The sequence below is a fragment of the Cydia strobilella genome, chromosome 19, assembly GCF_947568885.1.
Source record: "Cydia strobilella chromosome 19, ilCydStro3.1, whole genome shotgun sequence".
Lineage (NCBI taxonomy): Eukaryota > Metazoa > Arthropoda > Insecta > Lepidoptera > Tortricidae > Cydia > Cydia strobilella.
Window position 1 is genome coordinate 13,258,743 of NC_086059.1, and position 23,355 is coordinate 13,282,097.

At 40.5% G+C, this 23,355-nt stretch overlaps 2 protein-coding genes across 2 annotated transcripts in view; both read right to left on the bottom strand.

Moving 5' to 3' along the window:
* LOC134750375 (uncharacterized) overlaps positions 1–18,435 on the bottom strand; it is a 30,575-nt gene extending 12,140 nt beyond the window's left edge. The window contains exons 1-15 of the mRNA XM_063685536.1: positions 18,410–18,435; positions 16,907–17,029; positions 15,729–15,843; positions 15,124–15,251; positions 14,331–14,492; positions 13,796–13,882; positions 11,694–11,805; positions 10,681–10,883; positions 9,873–9,990; positions 8,245–8,373; positions 6,505–6,630; positions 5,382–5,513; positions 3,508–3,612; positions 2,534–2,632; positions 1,564–1,718 (exon numbers count right to left, since the gene is read on the bottom strand). Of these exons, the coding sequence (XP_063541606.1) occupies positions 1,564–1,718; positions 2,534–2,632; positions 3,508–3,612; positions 5,382–5,513; positions 6,505–6,630; positions 8,245–8,373; positions 9,873–9,990; positions 10,681–10,883; positions 11,694–11,805; positions 13,796–13,882; positions 14,331–14,492; positions 15,124–15,251; positions 15,729–15,843; positions 16,907–17,029; positions 18,410–18,435 (1,820 nt within the window). The remainder of the gene's footprint in view (positions 1–1,563; positions 1,719–2,533; positions 2,633–3,507; positions 3,613–5,381; positions 5,514–6,504; positions 6,631–8,244; positions 8,374–9,872; positions 9,991–10,680; positions 10,884–11,693; positions 11,806–13,795; positions 13,883–14,330; positions 14,493–15,123; positions 15,252–15,728; positions 15,844–16,906; positions 17,030–18,409) is intronic.
* An 887-nt stretch (positions 18,436–19,322) lies between these two features.
* LOC134750378 (uncharacterized) overlaps positions 19,323–23,355 on the bottom strand; it is a 55,544-nt gene continuing 51,511 nt past the window's right edge. The window contains exons 13-17 of the mRNA XM_063685539.1: positions 22,638–22,807; positions 22,084–22,185; positions 21,480–21,619; positions 20,531–20,645; positions 19,323–19,841 (exon numbers count right to left, since the gene is read on the bottom strand). Coding sequence (XP_063541609.1) covers positions 19,453–19,841; positions 20,531–20,645; positions 21,480–21,619; positions 22,084–22,185; positions 22,638–22,807 — 916 coding nt within the window. The 3' untranslated portion in view covers positions 19,323–19,452. The remainder of the gene's footprint in view (positions 19,842–20,530; positions 20,646–21,479; positions 21,620–22,083; positions 22,186–22,637; positions 22,808–23,355) is intronic.

A 23,355-nucleotide genomic window follows, 5' to 3' on the forward strand; every position in this document is an offset into this window, starting at 1 on the left:
GAATTTAGCTTGAGCAGGTACCAGGGCCTCACTCGTTACTCCTCGGTGTGGTTGATCAACCCGCCGAGGGCGCCGGGCGCGCAAGAGTAGGAAGGTATCGCGGGCTGCAGCAGCTCAAGTATCTTAGCTGTATACTTTTGGTTTGTTTACCTATATGATTCTACTAGTTGAAAGTATTATTACTTTTGTCTCGTAGAAAAAGTATTGTATACAATAGTGACATAATCGAGCTTTCCAATCTCGTACTTTACTTAAGCAACTCAGCATGCTTCGTTGCTTAAACACGGTACTCGACTGAAAAGCTCTCTATTATATCACGATTGTATAAAATACTATTTGAATCAGTCAAAAAAAGCTCCCCAAGTGTCTTTACAGTCTTAACTTTTAACGCGATCAGCGAAGCCAAAACGTTCACAAGTTGCGCCACTTGCGAGGCCAAAATCCGAGCTCCAGGAACTTAGAGCATAACCCCTTTATTTATAAAATTTACCTCAAAAAATTTAAATTAACTTTCTCTCTTTCTAAAAAACAATTTGTGTCAAAAATGACGGATTATCATCCATTGATAAAACAGAAGTAACACAACATAAAATACAATTTTAAACATCCCAGATGGCCCTCGGGTCCCGCGCTAAAAGCATAGTTATAGTTTAATTATCTTTAAGCCTTTTTTATACATAATCTTTATTCATCATCATCATCATGTCAGCCGATAGACGTCCACTGCTGGACATAGGCCTCCCCCAAGGCTCGCCACTCTGACCGATCCTGTGCCGCTCGCATCCACCGAATTCCCGCGACCTTCACCAGGTCGTCGCTCCACCTCGTTGGAGGCCTACCGGCAGTTCGTCTTCCGGTACGCGGACGCCACTCCAGAACCTTCCGGCCCCACCGGCCATCAGTTCTGCGAGCAATGTGCCCCGCCCACTGCCACTTAAGGTTTTCAATTCTGCGAGATATGTCGGTGACCCTAGTTCTACTGCGGATATCATAATTTTTGATTCATAATCTTTATAAAAACTCTTTATTTACATACAAGATATATACAGTGGTAACTACGTAACCGAAATTAATAACTAGCTTAAATGTAAAATAGGCCCTTTGAGGCATTGTGCCAAGGATGCTGGCGGCATTTCCTCGCTGTATCGCAATGCTGATACGTTGTGCGAGGAAGCCGCCAGCTCTTCGGTCACCAGTTACGTCAACCAGACGCTTTGCGATTTCTGCAAACAACTTGTGCGCGCTGGGACCCCATGGACCTAGAGTTTCAACTCCAAATACTAATAATTACCCTGTGATTTTAATGGTACCTATAAATGAGCAACTAGTAGCGACACGCGGAACAGTGTGGCAGTGCTTTTCTAAGAACTCGATTATACAAGTCTAAACTAAGTGCCAGACCGATGTCAGAATATATACCTGTGTCCGGGAAGTAAATGGGCGGCAAGTAACGCTACGGGGACGTGGGAGAGCGGTGGCGGGCAGTTGTGGCAAAACTTTTCTAAGAACAGAAGCTCGTCTAGAGAAGTCTAGACTAAGAGATAATTCTGTTTGAGCGTGTACCTGTGTCCGGGATGTAAATGGGCAGCTAGTAGCGCCACACGAGAGAGTGGTGGTGGGCAGTTGTGGCAAAACTTCTCTAAAAATAAGGGCTCGTTGAGACCGAAGTCCGGCCGCCGCGGGAGGAAATCTGGATCAGCCGATACGCGCCCGATTATCTAAAGGAAAAATACTTATTAAAAGATTTACAACTTAACTTATATTTACAATTCTTGTACAGCACAAGTCAGAAGTGTACCCACAGATGATTTTCATTTTGTATAAATTCCAGTGAGTTTTGTTATTGGCTATGCTTAAGTTCTCATGTTTTTTGTATATTATTTAATGTAAACGCTGTTGAACTTCTCAATAAATAATAAGCAAAGCACTGTTGAAACGTTCAATTTTAATAAAAACCTAAAACACGGACAGACAATTATCAACGACATTTTAGATTTTAATATTAATCCATACTAATATTATAAATGCGAAAGTCTGTCTGTCTATCTGTGTGTTACCTCTTCACGCTTAAACCGCTCAACCGATTTAGTTGAAATTTGGCGTAGAGATAGTTTGAGTCCCGGGGAAGGACATAGGATAGTTTTTATCCCGAAAATCATCCCTTAAGAGGGTGAAAAGCGGGGTGGAATCATGATGGAATTGAGATAATGAATGAGTTGCCTAATATTTGTGTGCATATTATGCTCAAATTGAATGATTGCTATAAGACATTCTCCAGGCGCTATTCTTTCTCTAGCTGGGGTTACTAAGTCCACGCAGACGAAGTCGCGGGCAAAAGCTAGTAATAAAATAATTTAGCTTACGCAGCTTGTGGCGAGCTGTTGGGGAGTAGCGACCCCACGTACCCGAGTTCTGTTACCCGCAAAGAGGGTGGGTAGGACAGGATTCTATGCCTCTGGCTGTCTGGCTTGCATTGACCGGCCGGTTTTATTACATAACACATAAGGGTGATAATAAGTAAGGATGTAGTTACCTCGCAAAGTATGATCCCGAAGGAGAACACGTCCACTTTCTCATCGTAAACGTTCCCGTTCATCATCTCCGGCGCCATCCAGTACGGGTTACCCACCACCTGTAATACATTTAACATTAAAGACTCCCCCTAGAAGAAACACAGCGCCGTCTAGTGAATTGATATCTACCTCAAACCATCTATAATTACTTACTTACTTTCGCTTTTAAAATCACTGCACTACGAAATAAACCTCTTCCACAAACAGTAACTCTTTTGTTTGACGCAGGGATGTTGCGAATATTCGCATCCGTATCCGCAACCGCGGAACTTCCGCATTATTTTCAACATCCGTATCCGCATCCGCATAAAATCGATGCGGAGCTTAATGCGGATGCGGATGTGGAACAGGTAGGTACATATTCATATTCATATATTTATTGATAAAGCTAATTACATGTCCAGAGTACATAAAATCAAGCTACAAATGTAAACATCATCACTTCAATTGTTTAAACTTAAAAACAAATCAAATTATACATATATCTTAAAGCGAAAATACAATCATGTCATGTCAATCGTAATTATAAATTAAAATAATTCTAAATTTGGTCACATAACGAACACACAGGAACGTCTTAGCGGCGGCGTAATTGCTAGGTAATTCTAATTTCGTCATTAGCCAAGAGTTTCGTTTCGTTTTTGTCATTCATCGATCGAACACTAGCCTATGACGGATTGAGACAAGAAGTGAAAAGTTTGTTTTATTTGAACTTTAGTATAGTAATGCGATTCTAGGGCACCTATAAGTCTTGTTCAAATACTAAGTTTCGTTTTTTTTTAATAAAAATTACTAAAGTGTAATATTTGACGTTTTTTATGTGCCTAATCTCGACATCCGCATCCGCGGATGTGAGCCCTTAATAATACGCATCTGCATCCGCATCCGCGGTTGTCAAAAAATCGGCATCCGCAACATCCCTGATATGACGTACCGTATACCGTTTCCTCCGTAATGTGGAGTGGCGCTCGAGCGAGCTGCTCGCCGTTCGTTGTACAATCCGAGCGAGCCCGAAGTCCGCCACGATCACTGTCTTGTCCTGCAAACCCATATACTTTATCAATATCAATACAGATGACAATAGGCTACATGACAAATTTTCATTAATGGTATCAAAGATAGATATAACTCCGTAATAGATGGATACAGTCTAAGGAAAAAACGTGCCTCGAAAATCAAGAAAATTTGATTCTCGTTCAGAGGGCGCTACTAGTTTTGGCCTACAGTCGTATAGATGGCGTTGACGGTTTCGTTTGTTATTTAACAATTTTAACGTATATCAGTGAAAGAACATGGGTCAAAATCATAAAAATAATTAATGCAAATAAAAAAATCATTTATCTATATTTAAATACATTCTATCGTATTTTTATACATCTTCATTTTTAGTTTTAAAGTGTGTCGACAGATGGCAGTGAATTTACTGGGGTTACAAAATTAACTAAGACAGTACCGCTCTAGTATAAGTTACTCTATGATGGTATCAATCGATCAGGTTTGTTTTTAGGATCAAATTGTCTATGTGGGACCCATTGCATTAAACCAATACAAAAGTCAGAAATGACAGTCAAAGACAGTCGTACTTCACTCGCGAAACGCTCCTAACAAAACGATAAGTGAACGTGACGTCAAGGTCACTGAGGGCCCATCTTGAAGTATGGACAACACAAGAATATTGCGTTTTTGTCGGTGAAATATTGCGTTTATGTATATAGTTGCTGTACAATCTTTTGTTGAATAGAATGTAAGGAATCGAATGGTACCCTTACTTTTTTCCTTTTTGGAAGTTCACACGCACAGGCCTTAATTTGGTATTATCGAGCTAATTTAATTAAAAATTAAAATTGATTCGTTTCGACCAACACTCTCCTGAGGGTGATTGCGGAAAGGGTTGACAGCCCTCTCACAACTCACTGGATGTCAATGCATGTTCGATCCAATGAGCATTATGTGTTCTACTAACATTAACGTTTATTTTTATATATAGGTAGTTTTATAGTATTATGTTTTATTTTTAAGTACTAATATAGTCTTGTAGAGAAAAATATGGACACCTGGTGTCTGAAATAAATATTTTCATTTTCATTTTTCATTTAATTTCATTTTGACGAGTCTAAGTGCCAGTTGCACCATTCGCACTTGACAGACTGATCAACGTCACCCGGCGTGCCGCGGCGGTTTACTATGTAACTTTTCATACAATAAAATTTAGCGAACTTTGTAACGATGACAAACTGGTGAAACCGACCCTAATTCTTTGGGGGCATTAAAACAGTCGGCAAGTTTTTAAAAATGAAATGTTGGCAGAAACTTATTCGCAGTAAAAACGCCATTGAAAGTATATTAACCTCGTGACTCTAAATATACATTAAAACGTACATATTCAGTGCAATCTAATTTGAACCTTTCATGAAACAAATAAAGTAGCATTTTATTTGTTTCACTGCGTTGTAAAACAAACGAAATTCGTACCAATATACTTATAGAACAAGGTTCAAATTAAAAATGTGAAATGAAATTATGTTACATCAAGTCTAGTATTATTTGTAAATAGTCACCATTAGTATTAAGATTATATTGCCATACCCTAACAGGGTACCATGTACAGACTTTATAATGTTTCAATACCATCCTATGTAAAATGAACATGGACGCAATAAAGATATATGAAATAAAAAAAAAATAGAAAAACTTTCTATGGTGGATCTTACAAGGTTAAAAGAAGATAAAATGGAGTAGGATGAAATTAAAAGATTTGGATGGATAGATCACGACAAAAAGGCCTAAAAGTGGGATATAGAAGCTTACCTCGCGCACTAGACAGTTGTGTGAGTTGAGATCCCGATGTATGACGTTCATGCGATGCAGGTACCCCACGCCCCCCGCCACGTCTCTCGCGAGGCGGACGCGCTCCGTCCACGACAACTCCGTACTAGTATCCTGTACACAAGGCACTACTTTATAACCGCCATTTGTTATAACCAAATCGTACACAAGCATCGACACAAAATTAAAATGACTACACTACCTTATATTATCTGAAAGCCACAGGTTTGGTAGCTAAAACTACAAATGAAGGGTACACGGAAAGAACATGTGAGTTATCACTGTTTGAAAGGAACGATGTAGGTAATTAACCATATTATTTTCGTGTAGTAGTGATTTTAAAGTGAGAAAAAAAGGAGTTAATTGCAGCGAACAACTTTTAGGCCTTTTTGCCGCATAATTGCAGCGGTAACAGAAGTTATAACTAATAGTTCATTGAGGGCTCTATATTTTGAGATTAAAACTCATTTTGGAAAAAAAGTGACTAGACATGTTCCTAGGGACCCTATTACTAAGACTCCGCTGTCCGTCCGTCTGTCTGTCACCAGGCTGTATCTCATGAACCGTGATAGCTAGACAGTTGAAGTTTTCACAGATGATGTATTTCTGTTGCCGCTATAACAACAAATACTAAAAAGCACGGAACCCTCGGTGCTCGAGTCCAACTCGCACTTGGCCGGTTTTTTTAGAACTGTTTTCATTTTATAGGATACACGTAATTATTGCAAAAAAAATATTAATAAAAAATCGACTTTAATTAATTTAGTGTTTAAATTTCGCACAAAAACGCTCCAAGCTGTCACGTGATCTGGATGACGTAACGATGTGATAAACAAACTGCTGTCAGTGCCAGAGGACCGCCAGGTTTGACAACTTGTCTGTGCGTGTTTCTCACACCGTGACGTCACGCGCTCTGATTTGCATTTGCAGTCACGTGATGCCGGGCATTATTTTAAACACTTAATTATTTTTAATTAATTTATTACGCATTTTTACACTTACAAAATATAATTTCAGCATTCTTATATTCCCTGCTATGGTAAAAACATACCATTCTATATATTCGCGATTCATGTCAACATCCCTATCGTATACGAAATCTTACCTGTATGAGATTGTATAGAGTCCCTCCGGCGACGTATTCGGTCACCAGATGCAGTCTTTTGTCTCGGTACAGCACCCCAATGAAACGCAACACGTTCGGGTGAGACAGAGAACGCAGTACCGCCACCTGTAGGACATTAAATAAATATACAAAAAAATTTTACCCTCCCATAGAAAATGGACCAGCCAAAATTTATGAAACAGCCAAATTATTTTTCGCGATTTCGTGGTGTTTCCCTTAGTAAAAGTTGCTCAGTATAATCCCAAAATCTCCCTGGCAACGGGATTGCACAATTTTTTTAGCCACCGTGTATATTTGGAGACGACTCGCACAAAACGACCTAGCCTCAAACTAAGCACAGCTTGCACTATGGGTACGAAGCTACAATACATACCTAGTCCTGTACCCCTTTGACCGCTAAAGACGTCAACTGACACGCGGCTGCAGCCCAATATCAACCTTCCTGCATCCCGACAAGGTTCAAGATGACTCAGCGCGCACGATAGGAGTAGCGTTCAAAGAGTTAAGAGTCCCCGGCAAGCCCGGTCTAATTGCACCTTCTTTTCATACAAATGTAGTTCCGCTCTCATTTTAACTCTACGTGTTGGATTGTAATGAAACCTTGCACATACAATGACATGAGGTATATGAAAAAATAAAAATGAAAAAAAATTAAAAAAATAAAATAAATAAACGAAATAGAGCAAAAACTAGTTTTGTATGAAAAACTTAAATGCGCTGTATTTTTTTAGCTATGGTATCTGAAGCACAATAAACTAATTACAGACATATACCTTATCCTATTGTAAGTACAAAGTTTCAGAGCAATCTAGCCAGTCTTTTTAAAATGAGAGCGGAACTACGTTTGTATCGAGAACCGAGCTTGGCGGAGACCCTTAAAGCGCAAAAATAGCCAAGTTCGAATCCCGTGCAGACCGAATTTTTCCTTTATCCAAAAAATTAATTCCACAAAACAACATTAGAATTAAGTAATACAGGGTTGACAAATTCACATCCGCAACGTAGGCTTCGTCATGGGTACAACCATAAATCGGCAACAGGCGTCGTCATTACACACAAACAATAAAGCTATCCGCAACAGGCTTCGTCAATATCCCTTATGATAATAATTATTACAAAGTCATTTTAAAGGACCGCCCCGAATCGCATCGGGCCCAAAAGTTCCCATCACGCTAGCAGCGTTTCCACGTTGTATAGCCAACGAAATCCCCTGTACCAGATACGACCCGGAGCGTGGATCGCAGCCCCTCTCTCTAAGCCGACGACCAAGTTCCTTAATGAACGCTTTAGCCTCCATTCCCCAGGGTCCCGCAGTCTCCACTGCAATCGGCACAAACTCGTACATTGGTTCCAGGGCATTATACTTAGTGTGCTTGAGTTTTGCCGCGTATTCAGCGGCTGACCCAGCAGACCTAAGCGTGAGGCTAAGGTGGGACGGTGCAAATGTACTGACACACGTGGCGTCCCACAAGAGGCACCGACCCTTCTGCCATGGAACCAATGTGAGACCGTCTGGCCTTTTGCCATCCGTACGAGACAACCCTGGAGGCTCTAAAACACAAGGAATATTGGCTGATATCAGAGCCCGGCGGACCGCAAAAAATTGTAAGTTACCTCTTTGAGAAGGTTTCTCTCTTATTACGAGAGTTGTTTGAGAATTGAGAAGTTACCTCTTTGAGGAGGTTTCTTTCTTATTACGAGAGTTTTTTGAGAAGTTACCTCTTTGAGAAAGTTCCTCTGCGCGTCCTCGTCTAATCTGTACAATTGCTTGAGCACCATCACCTCGCCGGTTTCGCTATGAGTCACTTTGTACACTTCACCGAAAAACCCAGATCCCAGTAGCTCGCCCTGTCAACAAACATTCAACATTTTATATTCTTGACTAATTGTTTCAGTGTAAAAGGTCACAGAAGCATACGAAGTACTCTGCCTTGGAACCAATGTATGATTTTATACCAGTTGCGGTGGAGACTGCAGGACCTTGGGGTGCGGAGGCTAAGGAGTTTGTGTGGGAATTGGGTCCGCGACTGAGAGATAGGGGTTGCGATCCTCGCTCCGGGTCGTACCTGGTCCAACAGATCTCCTTGGCAATTCAACGGGGCAACGCTGCCAGTGTCATGGGGACGTTTGGGCCGGCTACGGTCCGGGGTGGCACCATAGCCTAAATAGTTTAATTTAGAGGTTAAGATTGACAAAGCCTGTTGCGGATTACATCATTTGTAAGTAGATGACGAAGCCTGTTGCTGATTTGCTTTTGTGTCCACTTGACGAAGCCTGCGTTGCCGATCACGATCTATGCATGGACTTTCTATTTACTGTTTTTTTATTTAATTACATAATATACATTTTGAAAGGTCACTAGTAACACCTATCGTGGATTTGAAACTATAATTTTGTCATTGACAGACTCACTCATCGATCATCAAAATTCTAAGGTACTTCTAGCTGACACAAAAGCTTCAAATTTTGAACACAAACAGTGATCACTCTATACAACAAGGAATAAGTAAAACATACTACAGTTGCAATATAGTTTTATATACAAAAAGCTGTTTTTGGAGTAACCACAGAATAAATAATAGTACTAAGTATAGAAGATTCACTCTCTAACAAAACGCGTCTATTACGACAGATATGACCGCTAGGTGGCGCAAGCGCGAACAGGCGTAAGTTCCGTAGCGGTGCGCGGCAATCACTATGGCTAGACCCCAGAATTGGGGACGACCGCATGTCGCGGCGCGACGAAATCGCGTAACTAATAGTACATTATTGTCGAGGCTCGGAAGTAGCTACTTGCTGGCCGAGGATTCGTTTTAAACGGACGACCTTGGGAGTACGTTTAATTGAATCCGAAGCCAGCAAGTAGCCTTCCAGCAGAGTCATATATAGTGCTTTTCTAAAAAATGGCGCAATAAATACAAATATAATAGAAATATTTTACAAAAGCAACGTTCTTATGTATATATTTTCACAGAAAAAAGTAATAAGATTTGCTTTGCCGCCGTTTTATTTTTTAAATTAAAAATAGAAGTGTATTTTTCTGCTGAAAATACCTATTTGAGACACCTAAATAGTCGCGGTACCATAATTATAATAATAAGTACTGATCATCTGTTTGGCTGTTTAATGGACCTATGCCTTCATTTGATATGGCCACTTCAACTTTTAAAAAGTTTGCAACTCGACAAATAATGGAATTTGTATGCAACATTGCAGTCCCGAAATCAAGACTGCAATGTTTTTAACTTTTTAATTTTTTGACTGACCATAAACAACGCACTTCGCGACCTACTTTTTAACCGGCAACGTTGACTTTGCCGTCCATTTTTGAGAAAAAGTATTTTAACCTGTAATAAATCGCAAGCGCGGAAAACTCGCTGCGTGACGTGCCGCGGCTCCGCCCGGAACGACCGAGCCCTTGATAGGTCACATAGTACGCCCGTTGGTTCCGGATCACCATCAACACTACAACAAATTCAAATTCAAATGTTTTATTCGTGATAAACTTAAAACTAAAATTACATACAAAAGTATACTAAAGCTATAGGAACTTATAAAATAGGTAGGAGTTGAAGTTTACCACGAAATGGTCTCGCCTCAGCATAATGCTGAACCGAAGGTCAGCGCTGATCTTCCGGCGGGACCATTTTGGGTCACGATCGCAGCCGTACGACACGGCCCAACCATAAGCTGAACGCAGCCTTTGCAGCAGCGACCAGCGCCATCTTGTCTACTGTCTATGGCAGTACAACAAATAAAATTAAGGCTCATCAAATAGTACCAATTTCGCATCTTTCGGCTTCATATAGGGCTATTGAGTACCTAGCAAATAATATAATTAAAAAAAACCGGTCAAGTGCGAGTCGGACTCGCGCACGAAGGGTTCCGTGCCATTAAGCAAAAAACGGCAAAAAAATACGTTTGTTGTATGGGAGTCCTACTTAAATATTAATTTTATTCTGTTTTTAGTATTTGTTGTTATAGCGGCAACAGAAATACATCGTCTGTGAAAATTTTAGCTGTTTAGCTATCACGGTTCATGAGATACAGCCTGGTGACAGACAGACGGACGAACAGTGGAGTCTTAGTAATAGAGTCCAGATTTTACCCTTTGGGTACGGAACCCTCTAAAAATATATACAAAAATCGACTCACGCATCCAACAACTTGGACATGCTGCTACTCTTTTCCTTATCACATAGTAAAGGCGAGCTCGGCTGTCTCCTCTTAATGACCCTTTTGTTCGCGCCGTCTCCCTTCCTCTTGAACAGCCGCTCCTTCTTGCCGTCCCCTTCTAACGAGGGCTCCGTCTCAGTCTGTATGTTGCACATTGGTGTTTCTGGTGGTTCTATAGTAAGCTGCGAAAGAAATATAATAATTTTGATACAAATTTTAGAAAAAAATGTGTAAATCTAACTAATATTTAACCATTAACCTTATGCGTATTGTATGTGAATTGTGTGTGTGATTGTGTAAATCTAACTAATATTTAACCATTAACCTTATGCGTTTTGTGTGTGAATTGTGTGTGTGTGCACGGTTGCCTAAGTGTTGCATTTTTGCTTAGCCTGTATGAATTTACGGAGGTGAATTTTAAAGGTGGACACGGTTTTAAAATTAGGTACTGGTGGTGGCAAATCATTCCAACACTTGGTGGCAGCGAAACGAAAGCTGCCACGGAAGGCAACCGTGCGATGTGGAGGAAATGTGAGTCGCGATGCGTGTCTTATGGCGCGCCGAGAGAAGTTAAGCTTTTCGTATAGCTATTTATACTCTGCCTATTCCGATCACAGGTTAATATGTCTCACAACAGTTTAAATTCGACCAATAACCTCGTAAGGCCAGCCATACGTTTTCCTATTTTAATTTGAACCTTGTTGTGTAGTAATTTGGGTTGAATTTCGTACGTTTGAGAAACAATGTAACAAAAGAAATGCTAAAACCTGACCAGACATATATGATCATTGTCAAGAGGGCGCTGTTATTCTCATGTATAGGGTGACAAGTATAGTATGAAAAAATTAGTTTCAGTGAAATTCCGCAACATGGCGCGTGATATATTACTGGTCAGGCTTTACTTTATTTATGAAAGGTTTTAATTAAATTGAAAGAGAGTGTACATTGTAATGTACATTGGGCCTTAGAGATTAAGGTGTTTTATCCATTACCTGTATAACTGTGTCTTGTATTTTATCAGGCTCGTCCTTGGGTTTAGGCGGGTTGATCTCCAGTATGCGGTCCCCGATGTGAAGGGTCAGCAGACCGCAAGACGAGTCTATCCTGTGGAATAACAAACCAATTAATAAGTTTTTTTTTGTTGACCTGATACCGCGTCGGTGGGAAGTCATTCATCATTCGCTTGCCCTTGTCCCATTCACTTGGGGCCGGCGCAGCATGTATTTTTCTTCCATACCTCTCTGTCACCCGTCATCTCATCATTCACTTGCGTTCGTTTCATATCATCTCTCACACAGTTCATCCACCTTTTCCTCGGTTTTCCTCTCCTCGTACCTCCCTCCACATTCATTAAATACCTTTCTTGTCACATGACTTTCATCCCTCCGCAACTGTGCAACTTTCAGGTTTCCTCTTATATACTCATTCCTTATCCTATCCATTCTCGTCACGCCACACATCCATCTTAACATTCTCATCTCCGCTACATGCAATCTCTTTTCATCCGTCACCTTTAGGACCCATCGGCCTAACACTGATCCATACATGACGACAGGTCTTATGATTGTTTTATAAATTTTACCCTTAACCGAAGAGGCATTCGGCCGTCGCAAATGGTTCCCGTAACCTGTCGCGATTTCATCCATCCTGTTAATCCGATTTTTCACGTCACGGTCAATATCGCCATCGCACTGTACGAGCGAACCGAGGTACAATTATAAATATTACAATTCCGTATTTAACAAGCATTAAGTGTAGGTACTTATAACCTCGTAAGGCCCACCATACAAAGTTTCCCTATTTTTAATTTGAACCTTGTTGTATAGAAGATTAGGGTGACTTTCATTTGTTTTAGAAAACAATGAAACAAAAGAAATGCTACTTAATTCAGTTAGTGTAAGGTTCAAATTAGATTGAAACAGTGTACATTGTAATGCACATTGGGCCTTACGAGGATAAAACAAGCTGTGAATGTATCTTTTTTAGTAAAACATCATAAATTAAAAAAAAAAATTAGTAAAACATCTTAAAGTACTAAATTATAGCATCAATTTATCAATAGATTGATTCGCAAAAAGTTTACGGTGTGATAAAAACTATACTCACATTTATATAACTAACATGACAAACTTATTATTATCATTTGCACTATATTTACACCTTTCTATAATCACAGTGTTATAAAAACGAATCACTATCGTAAATTCAAACACTTTATATGAATTCATTCATAAACGCGATGAAATAAGTAGGTAAGCACTAAAACTTTTACTTTAGTAGTATACGTACGTTCTATTTAAAATCCCTAATGACACTGACTAAAGGCTTGAGGTGGAGAGTCAGACTTCCATTTTAAATTTCATTTTGAATCTTATTAAATTGTACATAAGGTGCAAATTACAGTGTGCAACAGTGAGAGTCAGATTAATGAATGAAATAAATTAATAATATAGTTTAATTGATACTGGCCTGTGCTCATCGCATAATTAGGATTTATTGTATTAGACAATTAATAAAAACCATTCTTGAATGAGATGAGATCAGCTTTATCTAAAACAATGATGACATTTTGACTTGTGTAACAGGGATGTTGCGAATATTCGCATCCGCATCCGCAACCGCGGAACTTCCGCATTATTTTCAACATCCGCATCCGCATAAAATCGATGCGGAGCTTAATGCGGATGTGAAACAGGTAGGTACAGGTACAGGAACGTCTTAGCGGCGGCGTAAGTGCTAGGCAATTTCGTCATAAGCCAATAGGAATTTCGTTTCGGTTTTGTGATTCGTCGATCGAGCACGGACAGCGACAAGAAGTGAAAAGTTTGATTTATTTGGACTTTAGTATAGTAATGCGATTGTGGGGCACCTATATTCTTGTTCAAATACTACGTTTCGTTTTTTTTAAGATAAAAATTACTAAAGTGTAATATTTGAGGTTTTTTTTTCTGCCTATTCTCGACATCCGCATCCGCATCCGCGGATGTCAAAAAATCGGCATCCGCAACATCCCTGCTTTAGACAGGTGACGTATGTAAGTGGAAGTGGCAATATGTGTCGTGTCCAGAAGGTTGTTATGTTAGTGTGTTAGTACCTATGGCAGGTGAGCTGGACGCAGGCGGTGAGGGCGGCGCGCAGCACGGCGCGCACCACGGCCGACATGTTGTGAGCGCAGCGCCCTCTATACAGTTAGTGGGTTACTTAGTTACTTTAGTGGTACAGTTCACGCACGAAGTCCAAGGAATCCTTAGTCTTCGCGTTCAGCACACTCGCTTCCACTGCTTGAAATTCCTTACACTTCGAGCGCGAACTATCGGTTAGCAAATATGTGACGCTCAAACGTTTTGGACTGCTACTGAACAAAATAGAATAGAATAAAATACATTTTATTTTGCTTTTAGCTATTTACCTGACTAAAGGGCATTCTCATATTGATACAGTTCCTCGCCAGTCTGCCGTCTGCCTGACTACGAACGTAACGCCACGTTCGAAACGTCAGGCCGTAAATAAACGCAAGTTTTTACGCGATTAAGTCTCGTGTTAGTTTAAAATTGTGAGTGAAAATCGTGTTAGTTTAAATCAATATACTTAAATTGAAACCGTCAAAAGTCAGTATTGAGTAAACTTACTCAGTATCTTTGAGCTTGGCGGCCGGCACCGGCACCGGCACCGGTACCCGCACCGGCACCGGCACCGGCACCGGCACCGGCACCGGCACCGGCACCGGCACCGGCACCCGCACCACGCGCAGCGCGCGCGCACCCGCCTCTGAACGCGCGTAACATGGAGAACTAAACACAAATGATATACTTAACACATATGCTTACCGTAGGACTTGGTCAATTTGTGTAAGAATGTCTCTATAATATTCATTTATTTATATGTATAGTCAGAGAAACCAACACTGTTAGTGGAATAAAGCGGAACATTTGAAAGAAGTAGGCGCCAAAGATCGACCTCCTATACAAATTTTGAATTCCGCGCTTCTATCTACTGACAAATTGGTTTGCCAGACTATTCGTTGTATAAAGCCAGAGATAACTTACGAGTGAAAACTTTTTTAGATTAAAGTGTTGGTCCTAGGACACTTCCTTGTGGTACTCCAAAATTAAAAAGCGCGAATCAGAATGTAGACTGAATTTACTTTGACGATATGTTTTCTTTTTCCGAATAGATAACTAATAAACCAGGCCAATAACATGCTTCGAAATCCTAATATTTCAAGTTCGTACAGAAGAATTGGTTTGGATACTGTGTCAAAGGCCTTAACTAGGTCTAGAAAGATTTCAATGTGGTTTGAGTTGCTTTGTAAGAAGATCAATTTGTTGCAATTAGGTACGTGCGTTTTTTAAACAAATTGTCCATCAATAAATAAATTATGTATATAGTTTATGTTTTTGAGAATATGTTGTATATACTAACCAATACAACCGTTCTTGCTGCACAGCATAGGGCTCCTTGTCGTCGATGGGGGCTCCGCACGTGTTGCATGCGAAGCACTCTGGGTGATAGTGGCGAGTACCGGCCGCCATAACTGGGCCCGTCATCACCTGCGATGCAAAAAACATTATTTAGTTTAACTCTTGATAATGATTTACAACAAAACATATGGTATTTTACAGGGCCATTTTCTTCGTTATTATACATCTTCCGCAATCAATAGCTCTTTATTAAAATAAACTAACAGAGACAAGAAGAAAATGTTTCTGTGATACATTTATTACGATTCCGTACCCGAAGGGTAAAAACGGGACCCTATTACTAAGACTCCACTGTCCGTCCGTCTGTCACCAGGCTGTATCTCATGAACCTAGACAGTTGAAATTTTCACAGATGATGTATTTATGTTGCCGCTATAACAACAAATACTAAAAACAGAATAAAATAAATATTTAAGTGGGGCTCACATACAACAAACTTGATTTTTTTAAAGTTTTCTGCGTAATGGTCGGGACCCTTAGTGCGCGAGTCCGACTAGCACTTGGCGGTTTTTTACAAATTAACAGTTCTTCAAACAGTAAGTTAACCTTTTGACAGTGGTGACAAGGCTCGCCGAAGCGCGCCCAGTAGTCCTGTTGACAGAACAGCAGACCGCCCTTCTCATGGTACCATGTTGATAGCATGCAGTCGCATACTGAGCACCTGTAACAGAATCCGCTTGTTATCACGAGATCGCGCGGTGGCGGCAGTGGCGAGCGGCGGCCATAGGTGGGAACGAAAGGTCCGATCGCAGTGTCTCGCTCCAACCTATGGCCGCCGCTCGCCGCTGCCGCGCGATGTCGTGGCCGGGCCGTTATGATCATCAACATCATCAGCTAATTTACTTCTTACTGTTAAGTGGAGGTGGAGGCTTCTTTAATGAGTAATTCTTGCAAGGTAATTTGACTAACTGCCAAAAGTATCAAATTCAAACAACCTCAATTATTTATTTGGTCTGCCTAAACCCCTAGAGTTCCGTGGACGGAATATTGAGTTGGTACAGTCGCCATCAGATATATCGGAGCGACCGAGGCGCTCAAAAATATCTGAACACGCACTAACGTCTTGACAATAGAGGCGTGTTCAGATATTTGTGAGCACCTTGGCCGCTCAGATATATCTGATGGCGACTGTACCATCCGTTAACTGTACATTGGTGGACCTTATTAGGAAAGGCATAAAGTCCACCGATAGACAGTTAAGAGTGTTACTGTTTGTACAAAGATTCAAAAATTATAATCTAAATATGTGAAGTTTTCAAGCAAAAGGTACCACATTGTCGCTTACCATAAGGACAAAATTGGATTGTATCTTTATACGAATAACCTGTCAGAGCGTCCTTATGGCAAGCGACAATGTGGTACCTTTTGATTTATAACACATTCATGACACATATTTAGATCAGTACGGTTTCACTCACTATTATTTTTAGTCGCTTTTGGCAACATGTTATTTTGACTGATCTAAATATTTAGAAATATGTCTCACGATAGTTTAATTTCAATTATAATCTAACTTCATGCCTTCAAAGTTGATTTTTGACTGACAAGCTTCAAACCTTGGAGTTATGTTCAATTTGGGGTAGAGTCAACTTGTATCTCAAAAGACCCACGGTTTTCTAAGGGGTTAGCCTACACAGTCTACTGTCTACAGTTTGGCGAAACTTTTGTATACCTAGACATAAGTATATTATTTGAAATAAATAAATTAAATTAAACAAGTTAACCTGAAGCAATCTGTATGCCATTCTTGTTCCAACGCTGACACATAGTCATTTTCTCCAATGTTGTTCAAGCACCCGGCACAGTTGATGGACTCTGGAGCACATAAAAAAATATTATGCCATAACCTTCAACTATAGATTGATCAAACTAAAGGGGCCCACTGACAGACAGGCCGATATCGTCCGGCCGACTGATAGTCAGTGGGCCCCAAGGAGCACAATAAATACTTCCTTATTTAGTTCTATACTTAGATATCTGTTATTTTTGATTAATTTTCGCATTCCATTCATCTTTGTTATACTCGTTGTTAAACATGAGCTTGTCTCTTTCTCTTTCAGTGAGTGTGCACATTTCTCGCTTGCCCAGGTGTGACTAAAGGCAACTTGTACTGTAGTCACCATCAGATATATCGGAGCAGCCAAGGTACTCAAAAATATCAGAACACACACTTAACGCCTTGACCATAGAGGCGTGTTCAGATATTTGTGAGCACCTCGGCCACTCCGATATATCTGATGGCGACTGTACAATTTGTTACAAGGTAAGTGCTCCAATATTGGAACGCCTGTCCCAGAGTAAGTTCAGTAAAGAATATGTTGTTAATATTAATTAGATGATCATAAATGGATACTTAGATATATTAAATATTTATACACACAAAAACACCCATAACTTAGCAACAGATATCCTACTCATTTCCACACTTTGCAATAGCAGATGCAATGCAGAATTAGCTTGGTCTGACTATTTAAAAAAATCTAAGTTTATTGTGAACAGACACAGACAGACAAACAAACCAATTAAGTTGATTAACAAGTCCAACCTTTTGAAGTTATGTATTAAAATTATGGCATAATTTTTGGCACTCAAATTAGAGTCACATTGTTTTGATAAATGTGTTTCATTGAACTTTGATAACAAAAGCCACTTTGTTTTTGAACAAAGTGTTGTTGTGTATTGAATAAACTATCAACATTATAATTAATCATAGATGGTCATAAATTATATTTTATTGATATTACTTGGGAGCAATACAACAGAAACTATTCAGTATGCATATGCAATTAAATCAAACATTATTATCTTATTATCTAATTTATGCAATAATATTCATGATAGTGGCAGTTTCTATATGAACTATAGAATTTAAGTTCTTCTAGCTGAAAATGCAGCGTTCAAATGAAGGTCTAAAGCGTGGTATGAGTCGAAAACATTGAACCTTCACAACAACATTTTGAAACAGTCGTATATACACGGAAGTACGACGCACTTCCAAAGGTACTATCAAGCTCAGTATTAGAGTTAAGTTAATGCTTCGAGAGTATTAGCTTAGCAAGATATTCAAGGGTTAGCGTCTTAAAGGTGAGGCAGGTAGCAAACAAAAGATAATTTACGACTTCAAACGAATTTCGCCCACACAAAAACATCCAAGTGAATATACATAAAAACTTAACAAAACTTGATACTTATGAAACTTTTTTTATGATAATGTTGTTTAATAATACTTGCCTTTAGTACTCGATCCCTCCATTTCATTTCAAAAACAAGCATTTATTGTAAAAACTTAAAATTGTAGTAACTTTGCCTGCACCCATGAATACTTTCAATGACGCAAACGTCAAGTTAGGGTGACCAGCGATTGGAATCGAATAAGAGATAATTGCACGCGGCGGATGTTAAGTGGGCTACATCAAAGAATATAGTATAGTTTGTCAAATTACTGTCTCATTTTAATCATAGACTGAGAGAATCATTCTATCTTTGTCTTACATTACACTACAGTTGTACAACACTACAAAAAAAAAAGGATGAGTATAGTTTTTTTTGTTCTTATTTACTGACAATTTGGTTTGACCAACTATAATACTTACTGGCTACGTACTCAAAAAGCATTTTAAATACTTTTTAATGCACATACACCAGTTACTTATGTGTGCTTGTGCATTATGCTTTGATACTTGTGCAAGCATAACGGGCAATTGGGCATATTATTTTTATAAACCCGCGCCTTGCTCCTGTTACGTAGAATGCGCAAGTTATTCGCACTAGCTTATGCTGTAAGACCCGCATCCCGCATGCTACTTTATACCGTTCTTTACACGATGTATGTGAACCAACCAACATGGGCATGTTACGTGCACCATGTGCATGATAGGCATGCACATTGATCAACAAAGTGCTTTTGATGGAATCATATCCATAATTGTAGTAAGAAAAATATAATTTACATGAGAATTTTAGTTGTTTACGGGTATAAACTCCTAAATCCCATTATTTTATAATGCAAAAATTAAAAAAAGATGTAATTTGAGCTTGTATTAATTATGACAAAGTTCTAACTACTAAAATAAAACAAAGGCACTGTTTTACGCTCAGCCAGGAAAATATTATAGTACTCGTAATAAAAATATATCTATGTAAGTTGCTCAATTATTTATTTAAATGTAAAATATACAATATGCAGACTTTATACAAATTGGTACACTCCATTACTCAAACAGTAGGTACATGGTGGAAATATAAAAGTTGTAATAATAAATGTTTACATTTATTTTTTAACGTGAACTTTGTGTTTCCTGCCATACTTGTTCAATTTGACTTTAACGTTGACTTTGACTTCCAACTTCTTCATGAACTTAGACAATTCGCGGTCATCATCATCAGATTCATCGGAATCCTTCTCCTCTGAACTGTCCTCTTCCGGTTCTGGTGCTTCCGTTGACTCGTCTTCTCCGGACTCGTTGGAATCTGGGGATTCAGTCACTGGTGGCTCAGCTGGAGCCTCAGTTGGTGGTTCAGTTGGGGCTTCAGTTGGTGGCTCGGTTGGTGCTTCAGTTGGTGGCTCAGGTGGTGCTTCGGTATCTTCTTCTAGGATATCGAAATCAATGCCAGTCTTCTCGGTAAACCAGCTGTGGAAAGGTCCGAGGCGGATGAAACCTACGAAAACAATAGGTTCATTTATAAGATTGAAATTGATCTTTAAGTGCAGTTTGCAATTTACCTAATGCTCATGCTCGCTTTTATGCTTTATCGTGGACGTACCTGTCCATGTCACCTTTAATCGTCACGTCAAAGTAGGGGATCTGCATATAATCGTGGGAGCTTCCGGTACATGGCAACTCGGTGCTGGAATAACATCCCACCTCCCCTCAGGAACCCACAAAGTGTTGTAAGTATTAAAGCCAAACTCATGAGTTTGTATGTAGGGACCAATTTTGGATTTTTGTTTCGTGGACGTCATCGTCCACGGTAAACTATATGATAGCGACTAAAGTATAAAAACTAACACATAGGTATTACACTAATCGCGGCTGTAAATCCTTTCTATATATAATATTGAACATGGCGTTATACCGTATTGTTTTTCGTGCTATGTCGATTTCGGCGGCCGATCGTAAAATCCGGCCGATCGTAAAGTTCCCGTGTAATGTTTTGACGGTAGTCACATTAAACCAATAGAAAGGTAAGATAGGTTCTTTAAGTTGCTTCAGATGCCCGAACGGCAAACTGATTTTCAGGTTTCACGAAGTGCCTAGGATTTTCATGATCTGCCGGATTTTACGATTGGCCGCCGACATCGATCTGATGTCATTGCACAAATAGTTTCTTCCAGTAAAGTGCATTACCTGCAGGATGACCGGCGTGGCAGCCCGATTCACCGCCAGCCACGAACGCCGCTACTCCGATAAGGATTGGGACTCCGTCGTCGTTCACGTGGACTAGAGGGCCGCCGCTGTCGCCCTGGACAATAAATATTATAGAAATTATTATTATTAAAGTGCTATAGGGACCAGGAGCGTTGAATTGAAGGGAGACCTTAATCGAAAATATAGTATCACCTACATCATTAGGTAGTACCTACATGCATCAAACAACACTATAATATCATTAATATCTGATAATGACTATCAGTCGGTCGGTAAAGTCTGTGACGTGTTGATCAAGATACACGATATGATATCATACGGTAGCCAAGATGAAGATACCATATGATATCATAAGGGTTTTTTTTAAACCAGAGTATCAGAAAACAAGACAAGGCACCTTGCCCCGGAACCCTTGAAACACGACACCCGTGTGTCACACGGCGCACTCGATTATCTCCCATACGAAAAGGAACTAAGTAATATTGACTAAGCTAATAATGCGGTTTACTTAGGTCTCCCTTTTCAAGCACTAACAGTGCATGAGTAGCGTTCACGATAGTCGCGTGCCGCGTACTGCTACACGCCGCGCAGCACGCTGGGCGCGCGATGAGATAACCGGTTGGGGGTGGTCTTGCGCTGTCGTTGTAGGCGGGCACGGTGGAGGGTAAGTAATATGCATTCCGGAACTGCTTCAGTTCAACATGACACTGAAGTCAAGTCATTTGACCAACAACTAAAGACTTGCTTGTACATATTTTTTTTAAAGAAAATATTTCACCTGGCAGGTAGACTGTGACATTTGAAGCACCTCGCGCAGATGGTGGTGTCAGTGATGATAGTGCCGAAGGAGAAGCATAGCGTGTTCGATACCCCGGTCAGGTACACCAGTTCAAGTCCTAGTGGTACCTGGGATCAACAAAGATCTCACCGAGCAAGTAGACTGTGAGGTGACATTAAAGAACCTCGCGCAGATGGTGGTTTCGGTGATGATAGTGCCGAATGTAGAGAAGCAGAGGGCGTTCGATACCCCGGTCAGGTACACCCAGTTGAGTTCCTCCGAGGTGGCACCTGCGAGCAATGACCAATATTGCCAATCTTTTAAAATTGAGGTTTTGGAAAGGTCTGCAATCTTGGTGATAGAGTATGAATTTATGAAGAAAACAAAAAAGTGAAAAATATATTTTTTAACAGATTAAGCAGAAAGCGATATTGTTGGTAATGGTCGATAAAGTTGGACCAAGCTAACTCTGCAGCACGGCATTTGCGATGACATTTATTAGACCGGAAGCCATGTCTTTATTGGTTAGGGCCAGGTGATCCTGGTATAGATCCTTGCCATCCGATCACCTTTAAGCAAATTCCTCTTGCGGCCCGAGGCAAGGCAAAACCATATTAGTGGTTCCATAAAAAAGGTTGAGTATGGCTGGTTTAGGACCTTCTGATCGCTACTCTACTCATAAAGCCATGCTGGGCCATATTGTGTGCTGATTAAAAGAAAAGTAAGTTGTACGACAAAAAAGAATGTTACTTACCTCCTGTCCAGACACGTCCAAAGCCGCTAGCGATGACCTGCTGGTTGGAGTAGTCCTTGTACGCATCAGCTGATGACTGCATCTGGATGGGCTGCAGCAGATCTGCACACAGAATTTTTGAGGATAATTAGTTTTCGTTCAAGCCGTTACAGACGGGCGTACCGGACCGCGACCTCACAAAATTTGCACACCTCAAAATAAACAGTAACAAAGAAGCACAATTGAGTGAAGAATAAACATAAGTTTCTTCTGTCTTCGACAAGGTTGACGTTAGAACGAAGTGATAACTTACGGCTAGTGAGCTCGACAGGAAACGAGATGAGCTGGCTCGGCCGCCAACCTCGTTTCCCTACAACTATGTAGGTGGTGCGCTGACGTGCATTTTGGCGCTCGAGTTTTTACCAAGAAGATAGGGTACGTGAGCCACCTAAGGGCGCACCAGAGACCGGACCAGCTACATGCTAATAACGCGAATTAAATATTGCCTACTCCAAAGCACACAGTCGCTGTGGCCGAAATCGGTCAGGAGAGCATCATCATCATCATCAACTTACGGCTGAAAGTGAAAGGCTCGTCGACGTGTGCGATGGCGATGTCATCAGGCTGGACGATATGCGCCAACTCGTCCACGAACGTGGGATAGTTGTACCACTCTGTCGTCTCCGAGTCATATTGGGGCTGCAAGATGTTCACGAGACCGGCGCGGACCAAGAGTCTCACTTGTCTGGGGAGAAATGGATATAATGAGTTACGTATCACGAGAGATCAATTAATTACCCAGTACACATATCAGGGCTAACGTAGGCCTATCAACTAATAGGGACGCACCAGTTAATACGTTAGGTTAGAGGTGGCCTGCGTTCCTGCGTTAGTTCAATAAGGGTCGGTTGCACCAAACCGTCTAGCTGTCACCGTCAAAGCGTTCGCTAAGTTCCATATTTCACTGCTGAGTGAGGTTGAGGCTGATCAGCGGACTGATCGCTGACGGTAGTTGGTGTCCGTAAAGTGAGGTCGTCTAATGGTTACCTATTCGGACCAGTGTAACGGTAAAAAAAAAACATATTTACATGCTCCTCCGCATCAACGCCTCAAACGCATCACACCCGAAAATTCGTGCTTGCTTTGGAGTGTAAGTGGAGTGTAACAAGTAACATAAGGTCGATTTTCGATGTTTCAAAGTAGGACCTTCTGTGCCGTGCAATGTGCAGCGGTAATGAACCAGTACTTATGCACCACAGAGCGAGGGTAGATCTAGTGCGATGTGCGATGTTT